The sequence below is a fragment of the Lethenteron reissneri genome, chromosome 7 (assembly GCF_015708825.2).
Source record: "Lethenteron reissneri isolate LAM-NWPU_2019-01 chromosome 7, ASM1570882v1, whole genome shotgun sequence".
NCBI lineage: Eukaryota > Metazoa > Chordata > Hyperoartia > Petromyzontiformes > Petromyzontidae > Lethenteron > Lethenteron reissneri.
Genome location: NC_083785.1, coordinates 1,477,662 through 1,495,699, shown reverse-complemented (window position 1 = coordinate 1,495,699; position 18,038 = coordinate 1,477,662). Strand labels below are relative to the sequence as shown.

The 18,038-nt window shown below is 43.3% G+C and overlaps 1 protein-coding gene across 1 annotated transcript in view; it reads right to left on the bottom strand.

Moving 5' to 3' along the window:
• Window positions 1-18,038, bottom strand: part of LOC133358777 (tenascin-X-like) — a 151,946-nt gene that overhangs the window by 52,483 nt on the left and 81,425 nt on the right. Inside the window, exons 39-51 of the mRNA XM_061577225.1 lie at window positions 17,015-17,308; window positions 16,693-16,779; window positions 15,409-15,600; window positions 12,594-12,887; window positions 10,991-11,182; window positions 8,168-8,461; window positions 7,846-7,932; window positions 5,712-5,903; window positions 4,360-4,653; window positions 4,039-4,125; window positions 2,753-2,944; window positions 1,634-1,927; window positions 1,292-1,378 (exon numbers count right to left, since the gene is read on the bottom strand). Of these exons, the coding sequence (XP_061433209.1) occupies window positions 1,292-1,378; window positions 1,634-1,927; window positions 2,753-2,944; window positions 4,039-4,125; window positions 4,360-4,653; window positions 5,712-5,903; window positions 7,846-7,932; window positions 8,168-8,461; window positions 10,991-11,182; window positions 12,594-12,887; window positions 15,409-15,600; window positions 16,693-16,779; window positions 17,015-17,308 (2,586 nt within the window). The remainder of the gene's footprint in view (window positions 1-1,291; window positions 1,379-1,633; window positions 1,928-2,752; window positions 2,945-4,038; window positions 4,126-4,359; window positions 4,654-5,711; window positions 5,904-7,845; window positions 7,933-8,167; window positions 8,462-10,990; window positions 11,183-12,593; window positions 12,888-15,408; window positions 15,601-16,692; window positions 16,780-17,014; window positions 17,309-18,038) is intronic.

The following is an 18,038-nucleotide window of genomic DNA, read 5'->3' as shown; positions in this document are numbered from 1 at the left end:
TTTCAGAGCGCAGCGTGCTAACCACTGTGCCACCGCTCCCCAAAATGTACACGCACACACACACACACATGCTCACATGCACACAAGCCCGTGTCTATATCCACACCCGTAGCCAGGCTTCGTGAAGGATGTTATTTACCATCGCTGAAACTCGCTTAAAATCAAGAGACACATCAAGCCTCCTTCCTTTCACAGACTTTACGGGTACCAAAATGTAACTTAAAAAATTACATCTCAATCGAGACCACAAAACATCGCACCTCCTGCCTCTGACATTCCTCCTCGCAGACACCGGTGTAACCAATAACTGCATCAGAACAACAACACGACTATGTGCTCATTTCCGTCATGAATGGAAATTTAAAGAAAAGCCACAGCAGTGCGGTTGTGGTGGCCATGCAACCCAAACTATGGGCCGTATAGGAAGCCACGGCGATCTGTGCTGCCTCAATGGAGGAGGAACAACAACAACAACACTACACAAAACTCTCGCCTGAAGCCCTCTAATTGTGGCCAGCAGACCCCCCAACGTTGGCATTTAGCTTCCGGATATATCACAATCAAGAATAGAATGACCAATTTGTTTTTGATAAGAGTGCCTCTTTTACGCCAGGGCATCTCGCTTTACACACGACAAGCAACGTACATCTCATCTAGAACATTTGAAAGGTCACCTCCCTCTGGAACGACCTGGGGTAGTGACATGGCCGAGCAGTTATGCGTACGCCACTTGTCATAGGATCAGATTTTCAAATTGAGCGGCCGTTCCGATAAATACTGCGGGTGTATTAACCGTAAAATACAACGTTCCATCTGCTTCACAGTGGGCGTTTTAAAGCTCACGCGAGGCCATCCGGAAAACAGTGCAGAATGAGAATTTGTATTTATGCCGGAGGAATCCAATGAGCTATGAAGATCTTTTTCACAGATGTCCTCTGGGTCCCAGCATCACGGTCCGAATTTTTAAAATTTACTCCCAAAAAAATACTCTTTTTGAATCTATGAAGCAATTATCGCCCCGCACTCGAAAAACACTTGGCAGGCCCTCATGATAACACGTGCATAACTAGTCGCCATGCGGCACAAGGTGACTCAAGCAGCTGGTCTGCAAGAACATAGTCAGCCAGTAGGGGGCCAATGACTGCAGCATGCAATCCCAATTGAGCAACTTTGCCAATACACATAAAAGAAGGACATACTTGATACGGGCACGTGAAATAGTCAGCAACTGACAAACGCTGAAATTAAATAGAAGGCAACTCTCCACATCGACGTCAAATATAAACTGCACCTGGAGTAGGAACCTTCTGCCAGGTGATGGTCAACGCTCCGGTATCCGAGTTCAGGTTCACGTGCACGTCCTGCGGGGAGCCCGGTGCTGCAGTGGAGACAGGAGAGAGAAGACGACTTTAAATCTGTGAACTCGCGTGACAATAACTTGACACTTGTAACGCGTATAAAAGTAAGGCTGGTTACGTTTCGAGGTTAACAACTCCCAACGGTTCTTAATGCAGAAATAAAGTTGAGCAATGATGGTGCAATGCGAGGCTAGGAATGGTGCAAGACAAAGATAAACTGGCACAATGTGATATCAAATTGAACGAAAGATGAAGCAAATGGTTGTGGCATTCACCGGTGGTCTGCGAGCGCCGTGCAGGTTCACTCTCCCCGTCCTTCGCCAGCGTGGAGACCCCGATATCATAAATCACGCCGGGCCGGAGGCCTTCGACGGCATAGACCCCCGTGCGAGGCCCCACGACGTCCTCCAGGAGGGGCGAGGAGTCGCCCGGCAGAGACACCGTCACGCGATAGCCCGTGATGCCAGGCAGAGAGAGCGGGGTCCAGCGCAGCACCAGAGAGGTGTCGCTCACGTTGGTGAAGCTGAGATCGGATGGCTGAGGGGTGACTACGACCACCCGGTCGGCAGCTTAAAATCCAAACGAAGAGTGAGGTTAGCGAGCATGGTTAAATCAGATGCACTTTAAGCTTGATTGCATTGTTCAACATTCTTTAAAGAAAATAAAACACATTCAGCCTTAGCCACATGAACCTCCACATGCTAGGACAAAGGCATTAGGATTTTGGATTATGGTGAATAACCATAGAATATAAATACGTTTGTATATCTGTAGCATATATGCAGGATTGCAATTCTCTCACATTACATTGGTATTAACCTTTAACTGAGAAGTGACTGAAACACACTTGCATGCTCAGCTGCAGTCAATAATTGTCTTGCCAGATTAAAGTCAGACTTATTTATTAATTTAAATATAATTCATGATAATCTCTTGACAAGGAATATCTCATTTGTAAGTGTGTCCAGTTTGCTCACTTTCAATATATGACATTGGGGCATGTAAACAATTGGTTATAAACTGTGCAACTCACTAACATCACCCCATTTTAATAAAAGCAATTATAATAAAAAATATATGTTAATAGTGTTTTTATTCATTGTCACGTGAAGAGTGTTGGTTTACCGCCAGCCACTTAAGCTTTGCTATTTTTGGTTTTATGAAGAGTATTTTCAATGTCAGAATATACAAATAAATCTACAAATGCAGATGGCAGACATTTATTTTTAGTCGAATTGCAATGTGTAATAACATTTGGAAATCGCACACAATGCACAATGCCCCAGACAATAGTTTAAACTGGCAAAACAGCTGGAAGGAAAAACAACATTGGACGCAAAAAAAATATTGTTTTCAGAAAACAATCAAAATCCAGCTAAGCCAAGGAACCTCACCAGTTGAAACAATGGTGGACGAAGGTTTGCCCTCCTGACCGTTCTTGACGGCCGTGACGGTGATGTTGTACTCAACACCGGGCGTGAGCCCCTCCACGGTGACCGACGTCTGATCAGGCCTCACCAGCTCGTCGACCGAGTGGCCGCGCTGGCCGTGCAGGGGCGTTCCACGCACTCGGTAGCCCGTCACCCCTACACAGGGTCAAACACAACTTGGATATTACACATACTCCATATGCCAAATCTCCCATTAGGCCCATGGCTGAACTAAAATGTACCCTTCAAATAGCTACAAATTCGAACTTGAATGCTCTAATACAATGTGGATCACTGGAACATGAAGTTATAGATGCGCACACGAACTTGGCACATTTATTATTTACACAATCTAACCCAAAAACCTTAATTGTGAATTACACAGGTCAACAAAAAAAACCTTTTTTCTGGCCTGGACTTTTGCAGCTGTTTTAGACTAATTTCAGGGTGCCGATTCCAAATCTGATCTCAGAATTGCTCTATCACATCTCATTTTATGCTATCGGCATACCCTATTTTCATTGATTTTACCCGAAATTAACTCTGTCACTTATGATTGCAAGTTGTTGCAAGTCAGTGACTGCTTTAGTGTAAACATATGGTGCTGTATTTCTAGGATAGTGTGTTTAAAATATCATTTTATGTAGATATCCACATTTATTTAATATTTTTCTTCTGCAGTTTTTATTGAAAATGCAATATTTGATATCTCAAAAACTTGATGTGATAGGCAAAAACTGATGCCAGATTTGAAATCAGCACCCTTAAAACCTTATGCCAGAAAAAGTGTGTTGACCAGTGTCATCTAACTTACATCCAATAGAAATACATAATCTCAATTATTTTGTAAACTGCATCTAAAGAACACACCTCAAAGTAATTGGTAATGTGCATCTAAACTAGGCGAAACGAGGTTAATTTGTAACTCGTCTATATTAGATTACTCAAAATTTATATGTAAAATGTTGTCCATCTCTGTAGGTGTTATTTACCATGGTTTCATTTTACTACCAAGTAAGAGAATGCCTCATTCCACCTACTTGAGCTGACACAGTAACAAAAAAGGTAAACTTGATTGTTGTTTGGGTTAGGCCACAATCATTTGAAAAATAAAGTGTCACTCAACCTTTCACCTCCCTGCACATGTATCATCCGTGTTGATCTTCTTTGAAAATTACTTTGTCACGTGAAATACTAGGCAGCTGACAAACGATACATTTGTAATTTGTGCCTAGAGAACATCACTGCACCTGGAGTGGGAACCTTCTGCCAGGTGATGGTCAGTGCTCCGGTATCCGAGTTCAGGCTCACTTGCACGTCATGCGGGGAACCCGGTGCTGTGGTGGAGACAGGAGAGAAAGACGACTTTAAATCTGTGAACTCGCATTACAATAACTTGACACTTAACGTAGTTACATTTCAAGGTTAACTCTCCCCATACTTCTGAACTCAGACCTCAAGTTGAGCAGAGATGGTGCAAAGTGAGGCTCCCAGTAATGCGGGATGAAGCTGAACTGGCCAACATGATGTTAAATTGAACGACAGATGAGACAAATGACTGTGGAATTCACCAGTGGTATGCGAGCGCCGTGCAGGTTCACTCTCCCCGTCCTCCGTCAGCGTTGAGACCCCAATATCATAAACCACGCCGGGCCGGAGGCCTTCGACGGCATAGACCCCCGTTTGAGGCCCCACGCTGTCCTCCAGGAGGGGCACGGAGTCGCCCGGCAGAGACACCGTCACGCGATAGCCCGTGATGCCAGGCACGGTCAGCGGGGTCCAGCGCAGCACCAGAGAGGTGTCGCTCACGTCGGTGAAGCTGAGATCAGACGGCCGTGGGGTGACTACGACCACCCGGTCACCAGCTTCAAAGCCAAATGCAGAGTGAGGTTAGCGAGCACAGTTAAATCAGATACAGTTCAAGCTTGGTTGCAGTGTTCAACATTAATGAATAAATGCACATATTCAGTCATTGCCACATTAACTTCTGCATGTTAGGACATGAAAGCATTAGATCTTGGGTTACGGTGAATGGCATTAGAATATATTTGAACTCCACATTTATTTGAGGGAACTGAAATACACACGTGTGCCAAGCTGACTTATCCCTTCAGATTGAACATAGTGTGAAAGGTTGTCAAGTTTGCTCGCCTGAAATTTTAATACAACACTGCGGCATGTTAACTGCTCGCTACAATAAATGCAACTCACTAATATGCCATTGTAATATTTAAGTACTCCAAGTTGTTCAAGAAAGTACGCTTTGAAATTTTTTTTCCGTTTTAAAAACATTGTTTTACCTTGACATATCAGCCAGTCAGTTTGTATCGGGTCAAGCCCATTGAGCTAAGAAGTTTCTTTTCAAAGGCGACCAGGCCAAAACAGCTGAGCACGTTTCATAGGATGGGAGGGTTCACAGGGGCTGCAGAGAATGGCTGGTACGAAGATAGCAAGCACGTTCCATGGGAAGGGTGGGCTTTGGAGGAATACTATTGCACGATTACACTGTAGGTTTTATGCCAACTAGCTTAAAATTTGAAATAAGATTTTATATTATGGATTTTTTGTATTGATAATTTCCTCCAACAGTTGATAGAAATGTCTATTTTTAGTAACGTGTAATAATATTTTTAAGTTCCACGCTTTACTTTAAGTGTGTCTCGATGTACAGGTTTTACTAAATAGTGAAATGCCAATTACCACAAATCTAAATAATTTTTATTGACCAAAACAAACCCGAAGCAATAAAAATAGAGAAGCTTGCCGCAAGAGTAAAGCCAGACCCCAGATAATTTTTGTATTACAAAATTTCACTTGGCTGGACTAGGTCGGCCAATTTCAAAATCTCTTATAAGCTGTGCCAGGCCATCTTAATTGTGAAACATCAGATGCACCATTCATGGGCAAGCCAAGGAGCCCTCACCAGTTGAAATGATGGTGGACGAAGGTTTGCCCTCCTGACCGTTCTTGACGGCCGTGACGGTGATGTTGTACTCAACACCGGGCGCGAGTCTCTGCACGGTGACCGACGTCTGATCAGGCCTCACCAGCTCGTCCACCGAGTGGCCGCGCTGGCCGTGCAGGGGCGTTCCACGCACTCGGTAGCCCGTCACCCCTACACAGGGTCAAACACAACATGGATTTTACACATAATCCATATGCTAAGTCTGCCATTAGGCTTATGGCTTAACTAAAAAGTACCCGTCAAATAGCTACTAAACCAAACTTAAATCCTCTAATACTATGCAGATCACTGAAGCATGAAGATGTAGACATGCACACGTACTTGCACACAAGTACTTACAGACACATTCACAAGTGCATGTTGAGCACCCACGCACATCTGGCCACGTCTTGTGAGAAAGAGGTGGGCATTGTCTAATTTGATTTAACACTCAGTCGTAGTAGAGCTTACACGACAAATATTAGTCACAATAAAAGGTTTTTGTGATAGATCGCGTAAATATAAATGTGTCGTTAACCCCCCACCACCACCTCCTGACACGGCCAATTACCAAAAGACCCAAAGAATATAATTGGTAAAAACTTGATTTGGAGCTTTCGTGACTACAGGAATTACTTTTTGGTTCTTTCAGTAAAGTCACATAGAAAGAAAATAAATTAAAGAATAGAATACAACATTTAGATTTCAACACAAACAATCGTCATCAGGTAAAAATGAATGAACCACCTCTACGGGGAAGATTTAAGTTTGTTTTCTCTCTATGTGTGTGTCTCTGTGTTGTCTCTCTGTGTGTTTGTCTTTGTGTCTCCGTGTCTGTGTCTTGTCTCTCTCTCAAATTTAGGTTTGTTTTCTAAGAACGTTATCAACCAGGTAGGGTGTTGACTCTGTTGTGTTAGCCGACACTCTGTGTTGTATTGCGTTATAGCTCTAAGTTTATCTTCTTGGTTCTTTCGGTAAAGTCACGTAGAAGGGAAGTAATACAATAATAAAAATAAAACATAATAAAATAATTCTCACGACGTTTCGGCCACAACGCAAGCAGCCGTTCTCAGGTGAAACCAGGTCTGTCGAGGCGACAGCGTCTGAATGTAACAGCACACGCGCTTGGAGCATGTATATAAGCTGGGTTGGAAGGGGGGGGGGGGAAGGGCGTCTTGACAAAATAATTTGCATATCAAGAGGAATTTAGCATATTTATGGGAAATGCAGGTATGTGATTAGTACTACTTATGTCCGTGCATTATGCAGGATTAGCAGCATCCCATAAATATGCTAAATTCCTCTTGATATGCAAATTATTTTGTCAAGACGCCCTTTCCCCCCCCCCCTTCCAACCCAGCTTATATATATGCTCCAAGCACGTGTGCTGTTTCATTCAGACGCTGTCGCCTCGACAGACCTGGTTTCACCTGAGGACGGCTGCTTGCGTTGTGGCCGAAACGTCGTGAGAATTATTTTATTATGTTTTATTTGTATTATTTTATTACTTCCCTTCTACGTGGTGACTTTACCGAAAGAACCAAGAAGATGAATCCCTGCAGTCACGAAAGCTTTAAATCGAAAAGCTCTAAGTTTACTACGTTTGTTTTCTCATTAATTCGTACCTGATGATGATTGCTTGTGTTGCACTCGAAACGGATTCTATTATTTAATTTATTTTCTTTTTACGTGAATTTACCGAAAGAACCAAAAAGTAAAAGAAATATAATTCGTAATTTGCATCTAAACAAGGCGAAAAAAGGTTACTTTGTATCTATATTAAATTACTAAAAATTTCTATGTTAAATGTTGCCCATCTCAGCGGGTGTTGTTTACCATGGTTTCATGTTACTACCAAGTAAGAGCCAATGCCTCATTCCACCTACTTGAGCTGACAGTAACTAAAAAGGTAAACTTGATTGTTGTTTGGGTTAGGCCATGTAATCATTTAATAAAACTAAAAGTCTTTCTGAACCCTCCACCATCATGCACATGAATCATATGTGTTAATCTTAAATCGACTTTCCAACTTTGTCACGTGAAATATTAGGCAGCTGAAAAACTAGACATTTGAACACGAGATAACTCTCCACAATGTTATAAAACACTGCACCTGGAGTGGGAACCTTCTGCCAGGTGATGGTCAACTCTCCGGTATCCGAGTTCAGGCTCACTTGCACGTCACGCGGGGAGCCCGGTGCTGCGGTGGAGACAGGAGAGAGAAGACGACTTAACATCTGTGAACTCGCATTACAATAACTTGACACTTGACGTAGTTACATTTCAAGGTTAACTCTCCCCATACTTCTGAACTCAGACCTCGAGTTGAGCAGAGATGGTGCAAAGTGAGGCTCCCAGTAATGCGAGATGAAGCTGAACTGGCCAACATGATGTTAAATTGAACGACAGATGAGACAAATGGCTGTGGAATTCACCAGTGGTCTGCGAGCGCCGTGCAGGTTCACTCTCCCCGTCCTCTGTCAGCGTGGAGACCCCAATATCATAAACCACGCCGGGCCGGAGGCCTTCGACGGCATAGACCCCCGTGCGAGGCCCCACGGTGTCCTCCAGGAGGTTCGAGGAGTCGCCCGGCAGAGACACCGTCACGCGATAGCCCGTGATGCCAGGCACGGTCAGCGGGGTCCAGCGCAGCACCAGAGAGGTGTCGCTCACGTCGGTGAAGCGGAGATCAGACGGCCGTGGAGTGACTACGACCACCCGGTCACCAGCTTCAAAGGCAAATGCATTTAGGTTAGCGAGCACAGTTAAATCAGATGCAGTTCAAGCTTGGTTACAGTGTTCAAAACCCATTAAATTCATAAATGCACATATTTAGTCGTTGCCACATCAACGTCCGCATGTTAGAACATGAAAGCATTAGCTCTTGGATCATGGTGAATGGCAGTAAGAATATATTTGAACTCCACATTTATGTAAGGCAAGTGAAATATACACGTGTGCCAAGTTGACTTATTCCTTGAGATTGAACATAGTTTGAAAGGTTGTCAAGTTTGCTCACCTGCAATTTTAATACAACACTGCGGCATGTTAACTGCTCGCTACAACCAATGCAACTCACTAATATGCCATTGTAATATTTAAGTACTCAAAGTTGTTCAAAAACGTATTCTTTGAAATTTTAATTTCTGTTTTAAAAATATTGTTTTCCCTTGACATATCAGCCAGTTTGTACCAGGGTCAAGCCCATTAAGCTAAGAAGCTTCTTTTCAATGGTGACCAGGCCAAAACAGCTGAGCATGTTACATAGGATGGGAGGGTTCACAGGGGCTGCAGAGAATGGCTGGTACGAAGATAGGAAACATGTTACGTGGGAAGGGTGGGTTTAGGGGGGCTGCACAGTACGGCTAATGCAACGGTAGCAAGCGTGTTACATGTGAAGGGTGGGCTTTGGAGGAATACTGTTGCACGATTACACTGTTGGTTTAATGCAAACTAGCTTAAGCTTTGAAATAACAGATTTTATATTATGGAAAAATCTAAATAAGTCAAATTTTGTCTGTCTGTCTCTGTCTGTGGATGCAACTTGCAACGGTTTGAACTCACAAACTGTAGCGTTTAGATATTTTAACAAGTACCCAGATACCACATAAGCCCCGGGGTGAGCCAGCGCGATTCGTATTTAACATCCGTCAACTGTAAAGTAGCAAAATTATAGAGTCGGTAGATACTACGACTATAGTCCGTAGATACTACTGTAGTGCGGGCAGGGGGGATGGATGAGAGTGGGGTTAGCGGCCCAGCCCCAGCCTGCCAAGGTGCCACCTCGGCCAGCTGAGCAAACTAGGCAAGGCCGGCGATTCTGCACGGGAATAGGCCTCACCACGGCACTGTTAAGTTAGTAGTTAGTACTATAGTGTCGATAGATACTATTATAGAGTCGGCATATACGGCTATAGAGTAGGTAGATACTACTGTAGAGTCGGCAGATGCTACTGTAAAGTCAGTAGATACTGCTATACAATCTGCAGATACTACTAAAGAGTCTGCAGATACTGCTATAGTTAGAAGTTACTACTAAAGAGTCAGTTACTACTATAGAGTTAGTAGTTACTACTATTGTCAGTGGATACTACTATATAGTCAATAGATATGACTGTAGATTCTGTAGATACTACTATAGTCATTAGAAACTACTGTAGAGTCAGTATTTCTACTATAGAGTTGGTTGATACTACTATAGGAGGCGGCAGATACTACTATTGAATCGGTAGATACTACTCGCTCTATTGTATGCAGGGTGTGTAGGTATATAGCTGACGTGGGAGTAAAAAAAATATTGAGGGGGGGGGGGGGGTCGACAATTTTCGGAAAACATTTTAGATCAACCATTTTACCCACCACTTGCTATATAACTTTTTGGACTTCTGCAAACCTCGAATAATTGTGATGGACAAATGGACAGACAAACGGAATGCCAGGCTTTCACAATAGCTTAGTACTTGTGTATAAGTTTTTAAATATTTTTTTCCCCCCAAGGCAATGCCGGGTACTTCCCGCCCGTGTATTGTAAATTTCCTACAACAGTTGGACAGAAATGTCTATTTTAGTAACGTGAAATAACACTTTTAAGTTCCACGCTTTACTTTAGTGTGTCTCGATGTACAGGTTTTACTAAATAGTGAAATGCCAATTTCCACAAACCCAAATAATTTTAATTGACAAAAGCAACCCGAAGCAATAAAAAATTTACCCGTAAAAACAAAGTTTTTCACTATATATTATTTATATGCGTGGCGGCTAGAGTCCTCTCGTCCTCTGGCTTGAGATGGCTGCCACCTATGGGTCAGATGAATGGCTGCCACCATTAAGCAATTGGTAATTAAATAGAATTTATTTTTTCCTAAAAAGTGTAACATTTTGGGAAAAAAATGTTCACGAAAATACATTGTCACGCACAACGAGTCTGTATGCAAAATGTCAGCTCGATTGGATCACGGGAAGTGGGTTAAAAAACGACCGAAAAATGTGCACGGTCGTAAGCAAGCAAGCAAGCAAGCGAACATAATATAAAGGATTTAAAAATAGAGAAGCTTGCCGCAAGAGTAAAGCTAAAAATAAAATCGTTTTCAGTGTTCAGTCAAAGCGCAGCTAGCCAGACCCCAGATAATTTTTGTATTACAAAATTTAACTTGGCTGGATTAGGTCAGCCATTTCAAAATCTCTTACAAGCTGTGCCAGGCCATCTTAATTGTGAAACATCAGATGCACCATTCATGTGCAAGCCAAGGAGCCCTCACCAGTTGAAATGATGGTGGACGAAGGTTTGCCCTCCTGACCGTTCTTGACGGCCGTGACGGTGATGTTGTACTCAACACCGGGCGTGAGTCTCTGCACGGTGACCGACGTCTGATCAGGCCTCACCAGCTCGTCTACCGAGTGGCCGCGCTGGCCGTGCAGGGGCGTTCCACGCACTCGGTAGCCCGTCACCCCTACACAGGATCAAACACAACATGGATGTTACACATACTCCATATTCCAAGTCTGCCTTTAGGCTAATGGCTTAACTTAAAAGTACTTGTCAAATAGCTACTAATCCGAACTTAAATCCTCTAATACTATGCAGATCACTGAAGCATGAAGTTGTAGACGCGCACACGTACTTGCGCACAAGTACTTAGACACATTCACAAGTGCATGTTAGCACCCACGCACATCTGGCCGTGCCTTGTGAGAAAGAGGTGGGCATTGTCGAATTTGATTTAACACTCAGTAGTGGTAGGGCTTACACGAAGAATATTAGTCACAATAAAACGTTTTTGGGATAGAGCGCGTAAATATAAATGTGTCGTTAACCCACCGCCACCACCTCCCGACATGGCCAATTAGTAAGGTTTGTCACGTGAACAAAACGTAGACAATTAGTTACTACTTCAGCACATATTTACAATGTGTGGGTTTTACTCTCCAACAAACCGGTGTGCTGAAGTAGTAACTGATGAGCACATTTTGTTCACGTGACAAACCTTACTAATTGGCTGTGTCGGGTGGTTGTTGGTTAATGGGACATTTATTATTTACACGATCCAACCCAAAAACCTTTACTGTGAATTGTCTAACTTACATCCCATATAAATACGTGATCTCAATAAATTCTCAACTGTATCGAAAGAACACATCTCAAAGTAATTGGTAATTTGCATCTAAACTAGGCAAAACAAGGTTCATTTGTAATTTGTATCTATATGAAATTACTCAAAATTTATATGTTAAATGTTGCCCATCTCAGCGGGTGTTGTTTACCATGGTTTCATGTTACTACCAAGTAAGAGCCAATGCCTCATTCCACCTACTTGAGCTGACACAGTAACTAAAAAGGTAAACTTGATTGTTGTTTGGGTTAGGCCATGTAATCATTTAATAAAACTAAAAGTCTTTCTGAACCCTCCACCATCATGCACATGAATCATATGTGTTAATCTTAAATCGACTTTCCAACTTTGTCACGTGAAATATTAGGCAGCTGAAAAACTAGACATTTGAACACGAGGTAACTCTCCACAATGTTATACAACACTGCACCTGGAGTAGGAACCTTCTGCCAGGTGATGGTCAGCTCTCCGGTATCCGAGTCAGGCTCACTTGCACGTCACGCGGGGAGCCCGGTGCTGCGGTGGAGACAGGAGAGAGAAGACGACTTAACATCTGTGAACTCGCATTACAATAACTTGACACTTGACGTAGTTACATTTCAAGGTTAACTCTCCCCATACTTCTGAACTCAGATCTCAAGTTGAGAAGATATGGTGCAAAGTGAGGCTTCCAGTAATGCGAAATGAAGCTGAACTGGTCAAGATGATGTTAAATTGAACGACAACTGAGACAAATGGTTGTGGAATTCACCAGTGGTATGCGAGCGCCGTGCAGGTTCACTCTCCCCGTCCTCTGTCAGCGTGGAGACCCCAATATCATAAACCACGCCGGACCGGAGGCCTTCGACGGCATAGACCCCCGTTTGAGGCCCCACGGTGTCGTCCAGGAGGGGCACGGAGTCGCCCGGCAGAGACACCGTCACGCGATAGCCCGTGATGCCAGGCACGGTCAGCGGGGTCCAGCGCAGCACCAGAGAGGTGTCGCTCACGTCGGTGAAGCTGAGATCAGACGGCCGTGGGGTGACTACGACCACCCGGTCACCAGCTTCAAAGGAAAATGCAAAGTAAGGTTAGCGAGCACAGTTAAATCAGATGCAGTTCAAGCTTGATTGCAGTGTTCAAAACCCATTAAATTCATAAATACACATTCAGTCGTTGCCACATCAACATCCGCATGTTAGGACAGGAAGCATTAAATATTGGATCATGGTGAATGACAGTAGAATATATTTGAACTCCACATTTATGTAAGGCAAGTGAAATACACACATGTGCCAAGCTGACTTATTCCTTGAGATTGAACATAGTTTGAAAGGTTGTCAAGTATGCTCACCTGCAATTTTAATACAACACTGCGGCATGTTAACTGCTTGCTACAACCAATGCAACTCACTAATATGCCATTGTAATATTTAAGTACTCCAAGTTGTTCAAAAACATATTCTTTGGAAATGTTATTTCTGTTTTAAAAATATTGTTTTCCCTTGACATATCAGCCAGTTTGTACCGGGTCAAGCCCATTAAGCTAAGAAGCTTCTTTTCAAAGGCGACCAGGCCAAAACAGCCGAGCACATTACATAGGATGGGAGGGTTCACAGGGGCTGCAGAGAATGGCTGGTAACGAAGATAGCAAGCACGTTCCATGGGAAGGGAGGGTTTAGAGGGGCTGCACAGTACGGCTAATGCAACGGTAGTAAGTGTGTTACATGTGAAGGGTGGGCTTTGGAGGAATACTGTTACACGATTACACTGTTGGTTTAATGCCAACTAGCTTAAGCTTTGAAATCACAGATTTTATATTACGGAAAAATCTTACCTAAATAAGTATTTTTTGTCTGTCTGTCTCTGTCTGTGGATGCAACTTGCAACGGTTTGAACTCACAAACGGTGGGGTTTAGGTTTTAAAAAAGTACCCAGATACCGCATGATAAGGTGAGCCAGCGCTATTCGTATTTCCCATCCGTCAACTGTAAAGTAGCTAAAATAACAATTTAGTACTATTTATTATTATATTACTACGCTAAGCGCATGCCAAAGCACGCGTCTGCGCATGCGCGAGAAAGTTGACCCGTGGTTGCCCTAGCAACACACACACACACGATCGGTGGGGGGAGGGGGGAATTTTTTATTCGTGTTCAAAATGCAACAAAATACACAGGACTGAGCAAAAGTTTTCCCACCAATGTCCTCTTCTCCCCCCACCACCCCAATGTGTGCAGTTACTACTATAGAGTCGGTAGATACTACGACTATAGTCCATAGATACTACTGTAGTGTGGGCGGGGGGGGATGGTGGGAGTGGGGTTAGCGGCCCAGCCTTAGCCTGCCAAGGTGCCACCTCGGCCAGCTGAGCAAACTAGGCGAGGCCGGGGATTCTGCACGGGAATAGGCCTCACCACGGCACTGTTAAGTTAGTAGTTAGTACTATAGTGTCGATAAATACTATTATAGAGTCGGTATATATACGGCTATAGAGTAGGTAGATACTACTGTAGAGTCGGGAGCTACTACTGCAGAGTCGGTAGATGCTACTGTAAAGTCAGTAGATACTGCAGATACTACTAAAGAGTCTGCAGATACTGCTATAATTAGAAGTTACTACTAAAGAGTTAGTTACTACTATCAAGTCAGTGGATACTACTATCAAGTCAGTAGTTACTACTATAGAGTCAGTAGATAATACGACAGTCAGGAGCTACCACTATAGTCAGTATATACTGCTGCAGTCAGTAGATACTGCAGATACTACTATAGAGTTAGTAGTTACTACTATAGTCAGTGGATACTACTATATAGTCAATAGATACTGTAGATTCTGTAGATACTACTATAGCCATTAGATACTACTGTAGAGTCAGTATTTCTACTATAGAATTGGTTGATACTACTATAGGAGGCGGCAGATACTACTATTGAGGCGGTAGATACTACTCACTCTATTGTATGCAGGATGTGTAGGTATATAGCTGACGTGGGAGTAAAAAAAGAATTGAGGGGGGGGGGGATCGACAATTTTCGGAAAACATTTTAGATCAACTATTTACACCCCACTTGCTATAACTTTTAGGACTTCTGCAAACCTCGAATAATTGTGTTGATGGACAAATGGACAGACAAACGGAACGCCGGGCTTTCACAATAACTTAGTACTTGTGTATAAGTTTTTAAATATTTTTTCCCCAAGGCAATGCCCGGTACTTCCCGCTCATGTATTTTAGATTTCCTACAACAATTGGCAGAAATCTCTATTTTCAGTAACGTGAAAAAATACTTTTAAGCTCCACGCTTTACTTTAAGTGTGTCTCGATGTACAGGTTTTTACTAAATAGTGAAATGCCAATCGTCACAAACCCAAATAATTTTAACTGACAAAAGCAATCAGAAGCAATACAAATAGAGAAGCTTGCCGCAAGAGTAAAGCCAGACCCCAGATAATTTTTGTATTACAAAATTTCACTTGGCTGGACTAGGTCGGCCAATTTCAAAATCTCTTATAAGCTGTGCCAGGCCATCTTAATTGTGAAACATCAGATGCACCATTCATGGGCAAGCCAAGGAGCCCTCACCAGTTGAAATGATGGTGGACGAAGGTTTGCCCTCCTGACCGTTCTTGACGGCCGTGACGGTGATGTTGTACTCAACACCGGGCGTGAGTCTCTGCACGGTGACCGACGTCTGATCAGGCCTCACCAGCTCGTCCACCGAGTGGCCGCGCTGGCCGTGCAGGGGCGTTCCACGCACTCGGTAGCCCGTCACCCCTACACAGGGTCAAACACAACATGGATTTTACACATAATCCATATGCTAAGTCTGCCATTAGTCTTATGGCTTAACTAAAAAGTACACGTCAAATAGCTACTAAACCGAACTTAAATCCTCTAATACTATGCAGATCACTGAAGCATGAAGATGTAGACATGCACACGTACTTGCACACAAGTACTTAGACACATTCACAAGTGCATGTTGAGCACCCACGCACATCTGGCCGTGCCTTGTGAGAACGAGGTGGGCATTGTCTAATTTGATTTAACACTCAGTAGTGGTAGGGCTTACACGAAGAATGTTAGTCACAATAAAAGGTTTTTGGGATAGATCGCGTAAATATAAATGTGTCGTTAACCCACCGCCACCACCTCCCGACATGGCCAATTAGTAAGGTTTGTCAAGTGAACAAAACGTAGACAATTAGTTACTACTTCAGCACATATTTACAATGTGTGGGTTTTACTCTCCAACAAACCGGTGTGCTGAAGTAGTAACTGATGAGTACATTTTGTTCACGTGACAAACCTTACTAATTGGCTGTGTCGGGTGGTTCTTGGTTAACGGCACATTTATTATTTACACGATCCAACCCAAAAAGCTTTACTGTGAATTGTCTAACTTACATTCCATATAAATACGTGATCTCAATAAATGCTCAACTGTATCGAAAGAACACATCTCAAAGCAATTGGTAATTTGCATCTAAACTAGGCAAAACAAGGTTCATTTGTAATTTGAATCTATATTATATTACTCAAAATTTCTATGTTAAATGTTGCCAATCTCAGCGGGTGTTGTTTACCATGGTTTCATTTTACTACCAAGTATGAGCCAATGCCTCATTCCAACTACTTGAGCTGACACAGTAACTAAAAAGGTAAACTTGATTGTTATTTGGGTTAGGCCATGTAATCATTTAATAAAACTAAAAGTCTGTCTGAACCTTCCACCACCATGCACATGAATCATACTGTGTTAATCTTAAATCGACTTTCCAACTTTGTCACGTGAAATATTAGGCAGCTGAAAAACTAGACATTTGAACACGAGGTAACTCTCCACAATGTTATAAAACACTGCACCTGGAGTAGGAACCTTCTGCCAGGTGATGGTCAGCTCTCCGGTATCCGAGTTCAGGCTCACTTGCACGTCACGCGGGGAGCCCGGTGCTGCGGTGGAGACAGGAGAGAGAAGACGACTTAACATCTGTGAACTCGCATTACAATAACTTGACACTTGACGTAGTTACATTTCAAGGTTAACTCTCCCCATACTTCTGAACTCAGATCTCAAGTTGAGAAGATATGGTGCAAAGTGAGGCTTCCAGTAATGCGAAATGAAGCTGAACTGGTCAAGATGATGTTAAATTGAACGACAACTGAGACAAATGGTTGTGGAATTCACCAGTGGTATGCGAGCGCCGTGCAGGTTCACTCTCCCCGTCCTCTGTCAGCGTGGAGACCCCAATATCATAAACCACGCCGGACCGGAGGCCTTCGACGGCATAGACCCCCGTTTGAGGCCCCACGGTGTCGTCCAGGAGGGGCACGGAGTCGCCCGGCAGAGACACCGTCACGCGATAGCCCGTGATGCCAGGCACGGTCAGCGGGGTCCAGCGCAGCACCAGAGAGGTGTCGCTCACGTCGGTGAAGCTGAGATCAGACGGCCGTGGGGTGACTACGACCACCCGGTCACCAGCTTCAAAGGAAAATGCAAAGTAAGGTTAGCGAGCACAGTTAAATCAGATGCAGTTCAAGCTTGATTGCAGTGTTCAAAACCCATTAAATTCATAAATACACATTCAGTCGTTGCCACATCAACATCCGCATGTTAGGACAGGAAGCATTAAATATTGGATCATGGTGAATGACAGTAGAATATATTTGAACTCCACATTTATGTAAGGCAAGTGAAATACACACATGTGCCAAGCTGACTTATTCCTTGAGATTGAACATAGTTTGAAAGGTTGTCAAGTATGCTCACCTGCAATTTTAATACAACACTGCGGCATGTTAACTGCTTGCTACAACCAATGCAACTCACTAATATGCCATTGTAATATTTAAGTACTCCAAGTTGTTCAAAAACATATTCTTTGGAAATGTTATTTCTGTTTTAAAAATATTGTTTTCCCTTGACATATCAGCCAGTTTGTACCGGGTCAAGCCCATTAAGCTAAGAAGCTTCTTTTCAAAGGCGACCAGGCCAAAACAGCCGAGCACATTACATAGGATGGGAGGGTTCACAGGGGCTGCAGAGAATGGCTGGTAACGAAGATAGCAAGCACGTTCCATGGGAAGGGAGGGTTTAGAGGGGCTGCACAGTACGGCTAATGCAACGGTAGTAAGTGTGTTACATGTGAAGGGTGGGCTTTGGAGGAATACTGTTACACGATTACACTGTTGGTTTAATGCCAACTAGCTTA